The sequence below is a fragment of the Cebidichthys violaceus genome, unplaced genomic scaffold (genome assembly GCF_023349555.1).
Source record: "Cebidichthys violaceus isolate CVI_PGR_0920_01 unplaced genomic scaffold, fCebVio1.0.p SCAF_98, whole genome shotgun sequence".
Taxonomy (NCBI): Eukaryota; Metazoa; Chordata; class Actinopteri; order Perciformes; family Stichaeidae; genus Cebidichthys; species Cebidichthys violaceus.
Genome location: NW_027176984.1, coordinates 216,855 through 234,050, shown reverse-complemented (window position 1 = coordinate 234,050; position 17,196 = coordinate 216,855). Strand labels below are relative to the sequence as shown.

The window sequence follows — 17,196 nt, the reverse complement described above, 5'->3', positions numbered from 1 at the left end:
GTCACCAGGGTGAACATAGAAGACGGTTCATTGTCCTTCATGAGACGAGCACCGACGCTGGTGCTCTTGGCTGACCGGTCCTGGTCCTTCTACTTCATCTAAATAAATGGTCCACAGGGATCAGCTGTTGGAACATGTTTTGATAAGATGGACCTGAATGAGCGGCTTGGTAGTGGTTGTGACAGAACTCTCTGATCATGTCCTCTCACTGTGTGGACCGACACTGTTGTACTGGTTTTCACCTCTAAATCATCCTGCTCATAAGTGTTAGAGTATCAAACAGCTTATAAGCTCACAGTGCTGTCATGCTGTAGTGTGTTGATGTTCATGTGCTACTGCTGGAGGACATGCTGGTGTGTCCTCTGTTGTCTCCAGGCCAGAAGATGTCTGGATGTGAGGGGGAACTGGTCCTACATACTACAATACCCATGAGCCTTTGCTGTAGGGACAGGAAGCTAGTGAGTGGAACGAAGTACTCCTGTACTCAATAGGCTACTATATACTGGAGTACAAATACAAGGAGTACTTGTATTCCCATTATGAAGTCCCGCCCATCGCTTCCACAGTCATTTTGATTGGTCAGCTTCCTGTTGTCCGTTTCAAACCACCGGAAGCTGCAGAAATGAAATGTAGCCGCGCGTGAAGGAAACCGTCGTAAACACAACAGCAACAGCTGCGCTAGTTCAGCATGAAAGGAACCGCCAGAAGCAAGGTAAGACCACGGACTCCGGGTCCCAGTCTCTGAGTAAGACCACGGTCTCCTGGTCCCAGTCTCTGAGTAAGACCACGGTCTCTGGTCCCAGTCTAAGTAAGACCACGGTCTCCGGGTCCCAGTCTCTGAGTAAGACCACGGTCTCTGGTCCCAGTCTCTAAGTAAGACCACGGTGTCCGGGTCCCAGTCTCTGAGTAAGACCACGGTCTCCTGGTCCCAGTCTCTGGGTAAGACCGCCTCAAGTCAAACATCCACAACCTGAAGCTAAAGCTAGCTAGCTGCGTGTCCACGGCTCTGGTTCTGTACCGTTAGCTTGACTGTGACTGCTGCTGTCTGCGTGGACACATCTACACGGGAGACGTGGGTTACGTCACCGTGACGTCGCTTTGATGGGGTCCCAGCTGTAGCTTTATTAAAGAGCAGGGCTGTAGTTTAGTGCAGTGTGTATCAACAGAATATGTCCACGGAGGCTGTCTTAGAAATGAATAATGGTCCACATCAGCAGCGTAATATATAAGTTCCACACTGCTCAAGGCTTTCAGAAGTACTCCTGCCTCAGCTCCAGGGTCTGCTGTAGACCAGTACTGTGGGTAGACCGGGTGGAGCAGTGCTGACGTGCTGCCTGTGACCTGCAGGTGGTGACATCAGGGAGGCTGACAGGAGGACAGCGGTCCAGGAGACGGTGAGTCCTCTGGCCTTTAGTCCCCGTACTACTGGAGACACTGCACCGCCCCACTCTCACACCGGGCTCCTCTCCCTGTGGTGATAGGGGGACTCCAGATCCAGGACCAGCAGCCTGCCCCGGACCAGCCTACTCTCTGTACTCCACATCCACAGACTCTGAAGAGCAGGTAATGATGATGATGATGATGATGATGATGAAGACCCAAAGACTCCAGATGGGAGATGATGTCATCTGTATGATGTCATCTGAAGAGGTCCGCCCCAATACAACATGTACACACACACACACACACACACACACACACACACACACACACACACACACACACACACACACACACACACCTGGCGTTTGACACAATCATGATTATGAAATACATAATGAAGTACATGAATAAGATGAAGACGTCATGTGGACTCCTCGTGATGAGGTGTTGTGTCCCCTCAGGTCTCTTCTCTCCATGAGGGTCTGGACCGGTGTGCTGCCTTGCTCACTGACATCCTTCAGGCAGAAAAGGCAGAGTTCAAGGCCGACTCCCAGAGAGGTAACCAACATCATCATCATCCATTCTCCTGAAGACATGACACCTGTCTGAATGATTCATAGTAATAGAGTGTGTGTGTGTGTGTGTGTGTGTGTGTGTGTGTGTGTGTGTGTGTGTGTGTGTGTGTGTGAGCCCTGCCAGGCCTCCTCAGAGCAGTGAAGGGTGGAGCAGCTAGATCGACACCATGTAGCTCACTCTGGAAGAAAACCATCAGGAACGCAAAGACAGGTGTGTGTGTGTGTGTGTGTGTGTGTCTGTCTGTCTGTCTGTGTGTGTGTGTGTGTGTGTGTGTGTGTGTGTGTGTGTGTGTCTCTCTACAACACTCGTTGTGTTGGTCCAGTAGTAAATGACGCACTGGTCGGTCATGGCTGCAGCGACTTCATGGTACCGGAGTCTCTGGCCCGGTTCAGAGGACAGCAGCTCTCTGGAAATGTGAAGCTGAATCCTGGAGCATTGCAGTCTCTGTACCAGGATGTGATGCTCAATGGTGTTGACTGTAGCACTAAGACCAGTACAGAGACCAGTACAGAGACCAGTACAGAGACCAGTCCTTTGTCTGATGCTTTAGGAAGTGCTGTCAGCAGTGCTGTCTCTACGATCACTGTGAATCATCCTGACTGGAACCATCACATCAGGGTGGGGTGTGTACGGCTCAGGACAGCAGGGTTCTCCAGAGGGGGATTAACAGCACAACGTCGTCGGTACCGTCCACTGAGCTTCAGTGAAGCCGTGAGCTAAAGGACACTAAAAGACTAACCCACCCAGAGAACCTGCTGCGTCCTCACAGTAGAGCTGTGTTCAGACTACATTGAGACATGATATTAAATACAGATGGTGCAGAAACAAGAGAACAAAGACATCTACAACAATGACTTCATCTCTTTCAAGGACTACACTTGATAAGAACTCTGAGCTGGGGCCCGGTACACTCTAACTAATGAGACGCAGGCTTTCAAATGAGTTCTAGTTTAGTTTAGTTTAGTTTAGGTTTAGTAATAGGCTCGAGTCAAAGATGGCTGCAGACGCAGTCTCTGCAGACGCAGTCTCATCTTACAGGAAGTTACAGCTCAAATGTCTCAGTCCTCTTTTCCACCTTCTGTTGATACCTGTTCCCTTCATCCTCCAGACCAGAGGGGGCGGCAGCCTGGACCAGGTTCCACAACTCGCCATCCTGCTGTGAAGACCTCCACCCATCCACCCCAGACCCCCACCCATCCACCTGAGAAACAGACCTCCACTTATCCACCTGAGAAACAGACCTCCATCCATCCACCTGAGAAACAGACCTCCATCCATCCACCTGAGAAACAGACCTCCACCCATCCACCCCAGACCCCCACCCATCCACCTGAGAAACAGACCTCCACCTATCCACCCCAGACCCCCACCCATCCACCTGAGAAACAGACCTCCACCCATCCACCCCAGACCTCCACCCATCCATCCCAGACCCCCACCCATCCACCTGAGAAACAGACCTCCACCTATCCACCCCAGACCCCCACCCATCCACCTGAGAAACAGACCTCCACCTATCCACCTGAGAAACAGACCTCCACCCATCCACCCCAGACCCCCACCCATCCACCTGAGAAACAGACCTCCACCTATCCACCTGAGAAACAGACCTCCACCCATCCACCCCAGACCTCCACCCATCCATCCCAGACCCCCACCCATCCACCTGAGAAACAGACCTCCACCTATCCACCCCAGACCCCCACCCATCCACCTGAGAAACAGACCTCCACCTATCCACCTGAGAAACAGACCTCCACCCATCCACCCCAGACCCCCACCCATCCACCTGAGAAACAGACCTCCACCTATCCACCCCAGACCCCCACCCATCCACCTGAGAAACAGACCTCCACCTATCCACCTGAGAAACAGACCCCCACCCATCCACCTGAGAAACAGACCTCCACCTATCCACCTGAGAAACAGACCTCCACCCATCCACCTGAGAAACAGACCTCCACCCATCCACCCCAGACCTCCATCTCCATCTCATACTGTGAGGCAGAGTGTGATAGGGAAGAGGAGGAGTCTGTTCCTGTGAGAGACGTCGATGTCCAAAGCTCAGCTGTCAGACCGACGTGGACCATGAAGATGTCCAACATGCAGCTAGAGCTTGGACAGGTTGATGATGTCCCTCAGGACTGCAGCGCGGAGACAGACAGGAAAGTGAAGACAGTTCAGTGTCTGCTTGGAGAACTCAAGGCTCTGATCGCTGGACAAGGTAACCTATCTGTCTGTCAGTGCACAATGTATGGACACAGTCATTGTCTCAGGTGTCCTCTTCAGGACATCACACACTCTATACAGAGTAGTATGTTCTCTCACGCTGTGTGTGTGTGTGTGTGTGTGTGTGTGTGTGTGTGTGTGTGTGTGTGTGTGTGTGTGTGTGTGTGTAGGCAGTGTAGCAGAGAGGCTGCTCAGTCATCTGGAGCAGACGGTGTCTTCACCACTGATGGATGCTGGTGGTTCAAACATCTGGACTGAACCACAGCTGCCGTCCCTTCACATGCAGAACTCTCAGCTCCGCAGGTACCTGAACAGAGACCCTCACCAGCTGATGTCTGCATCCACACCAGTGGGCCAAGTCAGGGGGCTTCACAATCCGTACAGCAGACGACCCCCCTGTCCTGAGACCTCGTTTAGGAAGAACTCCCACAAACCCTTTAACAGGGAAAATGGAGGAGGTGTCAGGAAGAGGGTTCAGAAGTGTAGTAGAATCACCAACATTGTGAAGGTACATATATTTATATATTGTGTGTGTGTGTGTGTGTGTGTGTGTGTGTGTGTGTGTGTGTGTGTGTCCCAGGCGTGTGAGGACTCTGAACCAGCAGTTGAAGCAGAGGGGGACAGCAGAGACTCATCAGAACCTGGAGATGCTCTGTAACCCAGAAGGTACAGTTCGGTTGTTCTCACTGAAGTCCTCCGTCAGGACTAAAGGGACGGGACTAGTTTGAGTCCTGTGTGTCTCCACAGTGTGGACTCTGCAGGAGGAGCTCAGTACTGCTCAGTCACGGCTGCAGGACCTCCAGGAGGACCTCGCAGGACTACGGAACGCCCTAGAGGACACACGGAGCCGGCTGACAGCTAGAGAGGCTGAGAATGCTCTCCTCCAAACAGGTCCACATCTAAGACCATCAGTCTCACTCTGAGCCAGCTGTAGACCAGTCACACATCTGGATCATTCTATACTGTCTATAGTGTGTGTGTGTGTGTGTGTGTGTGTGTAGACTTGGAGGCCACCAGAAGCAGGTTGCTGGACAGTGAGCGAGAGAAGAGTGAGTTGGCTTCACTCGCCCAGCAAAGACTGGAAGACATAGGAAACCTGAACAGGTAGGTGTGTGTGTGTGTGTGTGTGTGTGTGTGTGTGTGTGTGCGTTTGTCTCTGTCCGTCTGTGTCTCTGTCCGTCTGTGTCTCTCCAGAGGAGAGTGCTGAAGTTTTGAGTAGAGCAGAAAAAGTAAGTATATAATAATGATGATGATGATGATGATGATGATGATGATGATGATGATGATGATAATAATAGTAATAATAATAGTAGTAATAATAGTAATAATAATATTATAATAGTAACAATAATAATAGTAGTAGTAGTAGTAGTAGTAGTAGTAGTAGCAATAATGATAGTAATATAATCATAATAATAATAGTAAGAATGATAGTAATAGTAATGATAGTAATAATAATAGTAATAATAATCGTAGTAGTAATAATAATAGTAGTAATAATAGTAAAAAGAATCGTAGTAGTAATAATAATAATAATAGTAATAATAATCGTAGTAGTAATAATAATAATAGTAATAATTGTAGTAGTAATAATAATAATAGTAATAATAGTAATAATTGTAGTAGTAGTAGTAATAATAATAATAATAATAATAATAGTAGTAATAATAGTAATAGTAATCGTAGTAGTAATAATAATAATAGTAATAATAATCGTAGTAATAATAATAATAGTAGTAATAATAATCGTAGTAGTAATAATAATAATAGTAGTAATAATAATAATAGTAGTAATAATAATCGTAGTAATAATAATAATCGTAGTAATAATAATAATAATAGTAGTAATAATAATAGTAGTAGTAATAGGTTGTGAAGGAACTCCTTGTTCCATGTAGCACATCATTAAGAGAGAGTCACCGTGACGTCTCCTCTGTCTGCTTCAGCATCCTTCAGTGTGAACAACATTGTAACCAGCACAGACCAGATCCAGCAGAGCCCCCCACAGACCGCATCAGCCAGTTCCTGATGTCTCTGGGTCAGCCTGTGTGTGAAGGAAAGACACTGAGAGACACATCATCTCATCCTGCTGTTGGACCTCAGAGAGGGGACAAGGACCCGTCCCATGGTTCAGATGGAGTCCAGTCCCGTGTGGAGGAGCGCAGCCGTCTGTCCCGCTGCGACGTGGAGTCGCTGTGTTCTGATTGGAGCACCGAGTCGGGGTCCAGCTTCGACACCAGAGACGAGGTCTCGTTCAGAGACGGCCTGGCCGCTCTGGACGCGAGCATAGCCAGTCTGCAGAAGACCATGCAGCTGGACCTGGGGAGCTGAAGTTTTTATCCAACATGTGGTCGTATGTTTCATGATCTCGAGTCATCTTTCACACGTCAGTGAAGTGTTTTGTAATGTTTTCGTTAGTGGACAGGGTTTAGTCCCTCAGTGGAGACGCAGCTGCTCGTCCAGCATGTCTTCATGAGCTGAATAACCTGTCACGTCGCCTTACGACCTTTGTTTTATATAATGTCCTCGAAATAAACTGCTGAGTGTTTGATTAAATCCAAATTCTTTAATTCCAATGAGTCGTGGACACGCTGGGTATGTGAATAAATGATGGATTGATTAAAAAAGTGTTTTTCAATGAAAAGATCAAAGAGTCATGTTTATGAAAGTGTAAAACCTGTTTTAATATGAGAACAGCAGCAGTATAAAATACAAAAGAAGCACGCTGTCTACATGTTCATCACACAGAGTATAAAAGGACTACAGCTCTGAATTAACCCATTCATCTGCTCTAAAACAACATGAACATGTTCCCTTTGGTAGATCAAGGCGTGTCATCAACACTCCTCATAGTGCAAACAGCAGGGACAGAAGACATGTGTCTCTATGGTCCACGTCTAGAGACACATGGAGGAGATGAACAGAAGCCACCGCATCCACGCTTAAAGGAGCAGAGAGCACCCACACCAGTCTCCAGGACCACTCACACTCACTCACTCACTCACACACACACACACACACACACACACACACACACACACACACACACACACACACACACACACACACACACACACACTAGCTCTGGGTCGTGTTTAGCCTAGCTTAGCACAAAGCAGGTGAAACTGCCCAGATCTATCAAAAGTGAAAAATGTTGGAATTAATGTTTGCAAGCTAGTCACTATGAGGACGGGACAGTGAGACACTAACCCCACTATGAGGACGGGACCGTGAGACACTAACCCCACTATGAGGACGGGACCGTGAGACACTAACCCCACTATGAGGACGGGACCGTGAGACACTAAGCCCACTATGAGGACGGGACCGTGAGACACTAACCCCACTATGAGGACGGGACCGTGAGACACTAACCCCACTATGAGGACGGGACCGTGAGACACTAACCCACTATGAGGACGGGACCGTGAGGCACTAAGCCCACTATGAGGACGGGACCGTGAGACACTAACCCCACTATGAGGACGGGACCGTGAGACACTAACCCCACTATGAGGACGGGACCGTGAGGCACTAAGCCCACTATGAGGACGGGACCGTGAGACACTAAGCCCACTATGAGGACGGGACCGTGAGACACTAAGCCCACTATGAGGACGGGACCGTGAGGCACTAAGCCCACTATGAGGACGGGACCGTGAGACACTAACCCACTATGAGGACGGGACCGTGAGGCACTAAGCCCACTATGAGGACGGGACCGTGAGACACTAACCCCACTATGAGGACGGGACCGTGAGACACTAACCCCACTATGAGGACGGGACCGTGAGGCACTAAGCCCACTATGAGGACGGGACCGTGAGACACTAAGCCCACTATGAGGACGGGACCGTGAGACACTAAGCCCACTATGAGGACGGGACCGTGAGGCACTAAGCCCACTATGAGGACGGGACCGTGAGACACTAACCCCACTATGAGGACGGGACCGTGAGACACTAAGCCCACTATGAGGACGGGACCGTGAGGCACTAAGCCCACTATGAGGACGGGACCGTGAGACACTAACCCCACTATGAGGACGGGACCGTGAGACACTAACCCCGCTATGAGGACGGGACCGTGAGGCACTAACCCCACTATGAGGACGGGACCGTGAGACACTAGCCCGGGGGCAAGGGTGCAGACTACACTGCTACTGTATGTACTGCAGTCATTCTAACTGCTCCTAAACTACTACGCTTTACATTTGTCTTTCTAATCTCCAGTTGAAGCAGTCTGGCACTGGGTTAGCTCTGGGTTAGCACTGAGTTAGCAGTGAGTTAGCTCTGGGTTAGCACTGGGTCAGCACTGGGTTAGCTCTGGGTTAGCAGTGAGTTAGCTCTGGGTTAGCACTGGGTCAGCACTGGGTTAGCTCTGGGTTAGCAGTGAGTTAGCACTGGGTTAGCACTGGGTCAGCACTGGGTTAGCTCTGGGTTAGCAGTGAGTTAGCACTGGGTTAGCACTGGGTCAGCACTGGGTTAGCATTGAGTTAGCTCTGGGTTAGCAGTGAGTTTGCACTGGGTCAGCACTGGGTTAGCAGTGGGTTAGCAGTGGGTTAGCAGTGAGTTAGCACTGGGTCAGCACTGGGTTAGCTCTGGGTTAGCAGTCAGTTAGCACTGGGTTAGCAGTCAGTTAGCTCTGGGTCAGCACTGGGTTAGCTCTGGGTCAGCGTTCTTTCATTGGGTGAACGTGACCTGGATGTCTGGAGCAGGGGCTCTGGGTTTGGAAGCAGCTACTTGTTCCTTAAAGCGTGTCAGAGAGCCGTCCTCTGTCTTCATGAGTCCTGGTACAGGTGGACGCTTCCTGCCACAGCCTGCTTGTGTCTGTGCTCGTGGATGCCGCCGCCGTAGTCGCTCAGCTCCTCCGCCGTGTCTCCGAAGCCGTGGTAGTGTCCGTAATGCAGGAAGTCCCTGCAGTCGGCTCCGGTCGGTCCCCTCCAGACCGGGCGGTGTGACACGCAGCTGCTGGGACTGCCGGTCAGATGCAGGGAACCGCACGAGTCAGCAGAAGAACGCCGAGCGGGCGCTGCTGCGGCCTGCCCATTGGCTGGAGGGGAGGACCCCGAGAGGCTGTTGGGCGAGTCCGGGTCCTCCTGGTCATCATGAGGCAGAGTGTGACGGAGGTCGACGGGGACGGCTTTGGCTTTGGACAGACAAAGACAGACGCTCGTGTTACATTGCACTAATTCCTTGAGTGAGCTTAGTTTGATCAGAAGAGCTGCAGTCCCACCTGAGTTGTGTTCCTGTGGAGACTCCACGGTCATGCTCTCCAGATCCTCACCTCCACTCTGCTCCCACACACCTGGAAACATGTCTGCTCATGTCCATGTCTTCACTTGTTAAGACTTGAACTGCTAACTACCTTCTACCTAAATACAGCAGGGCGGTGTTCAGGACTGTACTGTTGCTCATACAAACAGCTCCAGAAACGACCTGCAGATGTATTTATGTTTCCATAGCAACATCCTACTCCACCTCATTTAGTCTGAAGGAACTTCTAAAAGACTCCCAGACAACTCCACTGTAGACTTCTTATTGTGTACTTGTACTTCTTTGGAAAACACTGTAGTACATTTACCTGACAGATATATGTTACTGGTTACATTTCACAAAATGTAGTAAATGAAATATGAAGCATTATTGATCTGCAGCTTCACATCAGAACCTTGAACAGACGTTGAGTAACTTCAGGTCCGTTGTTCTCAGAAGGCCTCTGTTTCTCTCTTGAGGTAGACATTTGACTGCAGTACTTTTACTACGTGGTACTTGTTGTACTCTCACAGTGTGGAGTGTAATGAGAAGGTCTTACCGTCCGCTCCCCTGGCTCTCTTCATGTGGCCGAGCTGCTCGGCCGTCAGCAGCCTCTTCCTGGTCCCGTTCAGCAGGTGCTTCTTGGTTTTGGAGATGAAGCTGAAACAGTCGAGGAAGCCGTGAAGGAGGGCCAGGTCCGCTGCCGTCTGTCCGCTGGCGTTCCTTAGACTGGACCACAAGAGGAGCGGGTGAGACCGACTACATCCTGGTCAACTTCAGTGTTTCATCTCAACAGGCTGACACCCCATCTGAGACCCTCAGAGACCTCTAGAGACCCCCAGAGACCTCTAGAGACCCCCAGAGACCTTCTGAGACCCTCTGAGACCTCCAGAGACCTTCTGAGACCCTCAGAGACCTCTAGAAACCGTCAGAGACCTCCAGTGACCTTCTGAGACCTCCAGAAACCTTCTGAGACCCCACAGGGACCCCACTGAGATGGTCCAGACTGATCTGAGCATGAAGCCTCAGCCGTATCATGCTTTAAGCAGTGGATGGAGTTAGTTAGTTCACTCCATGAATCCACTGTTCTAGACAAGAGGACGTCTCCAGCTCCACTAACTGATGAAGACGCTGAGATACTGATGAAAGCTCAGGAGAAGCCAGTAAGTGGACCTTTGTTTAATGGACGTTGTTCAAACAGTTCCATGTGAGACTCCATCATTGAGTCAAGGAGCTGTTAACAGAAGCATTTCATTGGACTCAACACAAACAGGGTCAGGGTCTGGGCTTTCATTGGGCGTTGGACGTGTTGGGGGTAGCAGACAGACCTGAGATCAGCTCATTCATTTGATCTGGTTTATATTATGTACACACCGTTGGCATTCATTTAGAGCCATGTTCATAATGAAAGGAAGTCTAGCTCTGTGTTTGGTCTCCACCACCCAGCTGCTCAATGCTCCACTCAGTCCACCTGCTGGTCTCTAGTGGACTCTACTGCTGGGACTGGGACTTCATCAGAGCTGTCACTTTCTATACGAGGATCACTTCCAACATGTTAGATACTGTCACTGCTCTTCATCCCACATTGAGCTGCAGGACATATGAATATTCATAAAACGTGCACATGGGAACGTGGGCAGTGAGGGACCCAGACTAAATCTTCATGTTGTTTAGTGGTTGAAGCTACGTAGGTAAAACGAGCTACATGAAGAATGCTTTAAGTAATGTAGAGGACTAGAAGTAAACCGGTTCTCTTCTAATCAGCTGATAGACGTCAGCAATAAACTGATATTTAATAACAGAAAACAGGAGCAGCCTCTACGATACCTGAGCTCATGAAGTAAAGACATGCTTTGGACTGTTCTCTACATTTCTGATGTAACTATGCAGAACCAGCTACTGTATGTGAACAGAACCAGCAGGATGTGAGGCGTGGCTGCTGCACAGCTGCAGTACTCACTGTGGGTTAGCTCCTGCTAGCAGCAGCACCTGGACACACTCCAAGCTGCCCGAGCGGGCCGCCTTGTGGAGGGGAGCCTCACCGACGACGTCCTGAAGACACAAAGCCACACTCTGGGGTTGTTCTTTTAAGAACGGTAATAACAAAGCTATTACAAACACAATGTAATGTTTCAGTACGTGTAGCACGCTGCAGAGACCTGGATCTTAAAATGTATATGAGATGTAGAACCTTAAAATGTATATAAGATGTATAATCTTAAAATGTATATAAAATGTAGAATCTTAAAATGTATATAACATGTTTGTATAATCTTGGTGTGAAGTTCTAAATAAATGAAATCATAATAAATATTATGTATATATGTATATATATATATATATATACATATATATATATATATGTATATATATATATATATATATATACATATATATATATATATATGTATATATATATATATATATATATACATATATATATATACAGAATATGACATGAGATGACAGCATGACATCACCTGGCTGTTGACGTCCGCTCCAGCCTGAGTCAGCCACACCACGCAGTGAGGATGTCCTCCAAACGCCGCCGTGTGCGCCGGCGTCTGGTTGAAGCGGCTGGTCACCGTGTTCACCTCACAGCCCATCTGGACCAGGCGCACCACACACTCCAGCTGTGGGCCAGGAAACACAGAACACAGGCCTAGGATGAGACCACTGAGACCAGCACAGACTACCAGAGGAACAGGAGGCCTGTGGTACCATCTAGGGAGAGAAGTGGAGACGGGTCCACATCAGTAAGGTCCTCTCACTCATAGGTCCTCTTCAGGGGGGTCAGAACCTGTTCTTCCTGAGGACTCTGATCCTTCAGAGTGATCCAGATCTCAGGTAAGTCTGTAGGAGCCCTGGAGCTGTGTTTTAAGCCTGAACAGCCATTGGCTCTACGGGAACCAATGGAAATGCTGCAGCCCGTGACGTTATTTATTGAAATTTTTTCAACTATGAAAACTTTATTGTACAGTTACAATCAGACACAACTGTAAAACGACAGCAGTGAGAGAAGAAAAACGGCGGGCTTCACTCACGACATATGAATCTATAGACCCGGTTCACGTGAGAACAATGACCGGTAGTTACATGAACTAACCGTGACTAACATGAACTAACCGTCACTAACATAAACTAACCGTCTCTAACATGAACTAACCGTCACTAACATGAACTAACCGTGACTAACATGAACTAACTGTCACTAACATAAACTAACCGTGACTAACATGAACTAACCGTCACTAACATAAACTAACCGTCACTAACATAAACTAACCGTGACTAACATGAACTAACCGTCACTAACATGAACTAACTGTCACTAACATAAACTAACCGTCACTAACATGAACTAACCGTCACTAACATGAACTAACCGTGACTAACATGAACTAACTGTCACTAACATAAACTAACCGTGACTAACATGAACTAACCGTGACTAACATGAACTAACCGTCACTAACATGAACTAACCGTCACTAACATAAACTAACCGTCACTAACATGAACTAACCGTCACTAACATGAACTAACCGTGACTAACATGAACTAACTGTCACTAACATAAACTAACCGTGACTAACATGAACTAACCGTGACTAACATGAACTAACCGTCACTAACATAAACTAACCGTAACTAACATGAACTAACCGTAACTAACATGAACTACTAAGATGAGCAGGGCTCATGTTTGACTAAGACCCTTAATTAAAAGACCACCTAAATGTTTCACCAACCTGTAGCTACCGGTCTCGAGGTGACCTACCTGTCCATAGTGAGCAGCCCAGTGTAAGGGGGTCCATCCGTAGCTCGAGTCCTCCGCGGTCAGATGAGACCGGTTTGAGAGCTGCTGGATCAGAGAGCCCAAAGCTCCGACATCTCCATCCCGACATGCGCGGTGGACGGGAAACCGGTTGATAAACAGCTCCTCAGTGGACACATCGAGTCCTGGTCCCTGCGACATCAGTGAGACGGTTCTGTCCAGAGTCCCGGTCCCTCAGACCCAAACGGTTCAAACACAAAGGAAGAGGAGATAAGCGCCTCTTCAGCCTGGAGAGTCACAAAACCCGGACTGGAATCTGGCGGCGGGACGGGGATCAACCCTGGGAGCCACAAGCACACGTGAGGCTTTTCATTTGGGTCTTGCAGACGGTTCGGGGTGAAAACCGGTGAGCCGCCTAGAGGTCGGAGGGGAACTTTGAAGTGATCCTCTCAAGTAAGGAACATGTTTTAACTTCTGTCTTAATGTCGGCTTTAAATCGTGTTAGGATGCTGGTGTGACTACACCGAGGTGCTAAACTCTGTATTCATGCTACAGCAGAAGAAGACAACCAACACACCACCTCAAAAATGGCCGCGCCGTTGGGCGGGAAAAGGCTGGCTCTGAGTCATGGCGGAAAGATGAAAGCAAGGAAGCAGGTAGGATAACATGACTCAGCAGGAACCAGTCTGTGGGTACAAGCTGACGTTCTAGCACAGTCCAGTCCCCCGGTCCTGGACTAACAGGTGAACTAACAGCCCCCTGAACAAGAACGAATGAAGGAGGGCTCCATATGTCCCCAAATCAGTGTCTGTACTGTGTGCTGTATTAAACTCAACCAGCTGAACTCTATGAATAGAATGTGAGGCATGGAGAATGAAGTGCAGCGTCTGGTCAGTGTTGAACTGAAGTGTAAACTGTGGACCAGACAGTGACATTGTTGTCACTCTTGTGTGTGGATCAGTGTGTTATTATCATTACTATCAGACCTTTTTAAAATGCATTGAGGTTGATCTCCTCTCCTTCAGGACGGGTTTGTCCGAGTGAGGAAGAGTGATCTGGAGAAGTTAACCACAGAAGTCATGCAGCTGAGGGACTTCCTGCCCAGAGTCCTGAATGGAGACCTGATTGAAACGCTGCATAAAGCTCGAACGGCTCAGACAAGTACGCTTCATGAACGAACCTTGAGGACAGGACTTTAGTACGGTGTGTGTGTGTGTGTGTGTGTGTGTGTGTGTGTGTGTGTGTGTGTGTTAGAGGTGCTCTTCTGAGTCCTGACTGAGAGTAAGAGCTTTAACACTGCTGATCCAACAGAGGCCCACCCCCGATGGATGACATCATGCTTCATGCTTTACAGTCTGTCCTGAGATCAGGACCCCCCACAGGACGGACAGACGTGTAGTAGATGTGTACTAAAGTTACCCTTTAGACAATCTGTGGGACAGAGTCATACACAGAAGACAGAGCTGAGCCACACATGGAGACCTGGAAGAGGACGGACTACACACACACACACACACACACACAGAGGGAGCTACCTGTCCAACTCACTCTCTACCATCATCTCTAGAATGTAGAGCGAGTACAGGTACCGTTCCTTTAGAGCATATAGATAATCACTGGACCTGGTTCACTGGAAACCACAGACCTACAGACTGTGTGTGTGTGTGTGTGTGTGTGTGTGTGTGTGTGTGTGTGTGTGTGTGTGTGTGTGTCTGTGTAGTGAAGGAGCAGCTTGCACAGGAACAGGACCAGTTGCGACAGGAGTGTCAGCACCTTCAGTCCCGGTTGGATGCTGTGCAGACTGAGTGTCAGAAAGAGAGAGAGGTAGCATCATGTCCGTGAGCTTCCTGCCTTTACTCGTCCACTGTGCTGTAGTAGCATGACTCCCTGCTGTGTGTGTGTGTGTGTGTGTGTGTGTGTGTGTGTGGGTGTGTGGGTGTGTGGGTGTGTAGGAGAAGCTGCTGTTGCGTGAGCAGCTGTGGCAGAGCGGAGCAGAGCTGCAGCAGCAGGCGGACTTCTGCTCTGGTCTGGGATCAGCAGCCTGCAGTCTGCTGTGGAGCTGCTCTGCCAGTGAGGACACGGTCTCACGCTGGCTGGCTGATGTGAGTCGTCCGTCTGTCTCTGTCTGTCTCTCAGATTTCCACTGTGGATGTCTGACATCTGATGGCTGGAGCTGTATTGTGTGTGTGTGTGTGTGTGTGTGTGTGTGTGTGTGTGTGTGTGTGTGTGTGTGTGTGTGCGCAGGGGAAGCTGCAGTCCTTCCTGCTTGTAGCTGCTCAGACTCTGGAGAGCTTCGTCAGGTCCCTGGATGAGGAGGCCAAAACTCAGACTGAGGACCAGAACTCCCAGGAGCACCAGTTTGTGCTGGCTCTGGCTGGAACCATTACGAGTGAGTTCATTGAAGATGATCCACGGACCTCGGTGAAAATGTTTACAGCTGAGGCGTAAAACTGCAGCCGTGCCATTGTGACCGTATCAAACAGACGTAAAGTCAGTGGTGTCCATTCTTCCTGCAGGACCTGAATACAACATAAACTCTTTCTTTCCCATCAATCAGACGTAGCAGCAGTGTCCTGTGGCCGGGACTTCCTGTCCTGCTCGGCCCGTGTCCTCCTGGACACTCTGGTGAGGCTTCTGGAGCTGATGACGCCCGGTGTCTTCCCCAAACTGAAAGTGTACGTGAAGCTGTGCTGGAGTCCACCACAGAGCTCTGGTAGTCTCATTGCTGCTGAGGACCTCCAGCGCAGAATGAACATGGACACGGCCTGAAGTAGAGACATTTAGACTTTATCAGTAACATAAAGCTGCCTACATCCATAAAACATCAGAAGCTCCGTACACACAAGCTGAGCTTTCTTCTGAATCATTCAAATCCTTTCCTCCTAAAATATGACAACAGACATTGAAAGCTTTGTTGGACGGGCTCAATGGACGCTTTGCGTGTAGAACACCATGTGATCGTTACAGACCCGTGGGGGAGGCTTATGTCCATGTAGGACACATACACCAGCACTCTTTTACACAGGAGGAGGACTTGCCCCTGAATACATCACATGGTGGTCGGTTGTAGAGGTGTGGCTTGTAGATTTTGGGCAGTAGGTGTCAGTGCTGTACTTGTGTTTGCTGCAGGTTGATGCTGATGGCTCTGTATAACGTCAGCATCAGTGTTAAAGGACTGAAGTGCATCAGCGAGAACCCAGGACTCCTGCCCCTCATCTGGACCCTGCTGGATGGTAAGGAGACCACACACACACACACACACACACACACACACACACACACACACACACACACACACACACATTTATGAGCATAATGAGGCTTCAATCAGTCATTAACTGTCTATTCTAACAGTATGTGTCTGCTAAACTTTATTCAGAATCTCAGACTCTACACTTTTGTAAGTTACTATAGCAACCTAAAGCTAGGGTTGGTGTTCTTGAAAAACTATGAAGAGTTTAAGATTTTAAAGTGATCCAACCTAAAAAGTCTATTCCAATGATTGAAGCTAGCAGCACTACATCTAGAAAGAAAGACTCAAAGTCTTCAACAGTGACAGTCCGTCAAACTCCAAAAGACACGCCCCCAAAATGATCATTATGACCATGAATAATAACCAACATGGTTATTCTCAGTACTCACAGCTGTTAAGACTCCATAACAAGCAAAGAGTGACTGGGCAGAATACGTGCAGGCAGGTAGACAGGTAGGTAGACAGTAGACAGGTAGACAGTAGACAGGAAGGTAGACAGTAGACAGGTAGGTAGACAGTAGACAGGTAGGTAGACAGTAGACAGTAGACAGGTAGACAGTAGACAGGTAGGTAGACAGTAGACAGGAAGGTAGACAGGTAGGTAGACAGTAGACAGGTAGGTAGACAGTAGACAGTAGACAGGTAGACAGTAGACAGGTAGGTAGACAGTAGACAGTAGACAGACAGACAGGTAGGTAGACAGTAGACAGGTAGACAGTAGA

The 17,196-nt window shown here is 48.8% G+C and overlaps 3 protein-coding genes across 6 annotated transcripts in view; 2 read left to right on the top strand and 1 right to left on the bottom strand.

Moving 5' to 3' along the window:
- The first annotated feature begins 472 nt into the window (after positions 1-472).
- Positions 473-6,832, top strand: LOC137868112 (serine/arginine repetitive matrix protein 1-like). Of its 3 annotated transcripts, none has more exons than XM_068704642.1 (11): positions 473-712; positions 1,348-1,394; positions 1,482-1,563; positions 1,845-1,941; positions 2,074-2,169; positions 3,068-4,183; positions 4,359-4,491; positions 4,769-4,854; positions 4,936-5,079; positions 5,190-5,292; positions 6,135-6,832. In XM_068704642.1, exons 1-11 carry the CDS (start codon positions 689-691, stop codon positions 6,517-6,519), a joined length of 2,313 nt encoding a protein of 770 aa, XP_068560743.1. In that variant the 5' UTR covers positions 473-688; the 3' UTR covers positions 6,520-6,832. The 3 variants fall into 3 exon arrangements, with proteins under 3 accessions (XP_068560743.1, XP_068560742.1, XP_068560741.1); XM_068704641.1 differs by having other exon boundaries at positions 1,482-1,650; positions 2,083-2,169; XM_068704640.1 differs by having other exon boundaries at positions 1,482-1,650.
- Positions 6,816-13,455, bottom strand: LOC137868114 (ankyrin repeat domain-containing protein 10-like). Of its 2 annotated transcripts, XM_068704644.1 has the most exons (6): positions 13,225-13,455; positions 11,924-12,076; positions 11,404-11,495; positions 10,003-10,172; positions 9,424-9,495; positions 6,816-9,336 (listed from the first exon to the last, which is right to left on the bottom strand). In XM_068704644.1, exons 1-6 carry the CDS (start codon positions 13,420-13,422, stop codon positions 8,969-8,971), a joined length of 1,053 nt encoding a protein of 350 aa, XP_068560745.1. In that variant the 5' UTR covers positions 13,423-13,455; the 3' UTR covers positions 6,816-8,968. The 2 variants fall into 2 exon arrangements, with proteins under 2 accessions (XP_068560745.1, XP_068560744.1); XM_068704643.1 differs by having other exon boundaries at positions 6,816-9,495.
- Positions 13,336-17,196, top strand: part of hsf2bp (heat shock transcription factor 2 binding protein) — a 7,208-nt gene continuing 3,347 nt past the window's right edge. The window contains exons 1-8 of the mRNA XM_068704646.1: positions 13,336-13,674; positions 13,777-13,877; positions 14,247-14,382; positions 14,942-15,045; positions 15,174-15,323; positions 15,466-15,610; positions 15,779-15,896; positions 16,351-16,454. Coding sequence (XP_068560747.1) covers positions 13,809-13,877; positions 14,247-14,382; positions 14,942-15,045; positions 15,174-15,323; positions 15,466-15,610; positions 15,779-15,896; positions 16,351-16,454 — 826 coding nt within the window. The 5' untranslated portion in view covers positions 13,336-13,674; positions 13,777-13,808. The remainder of the gene's footprint in view (positions 13,675-13,776; positions 13,878-14,246; positions 14,383-14,941; positions 15,046-15,173; positions 15,324-15,465; positions 15,611-15,778; positions 15,897-16,350; positions 16,455-17,196) is intronic.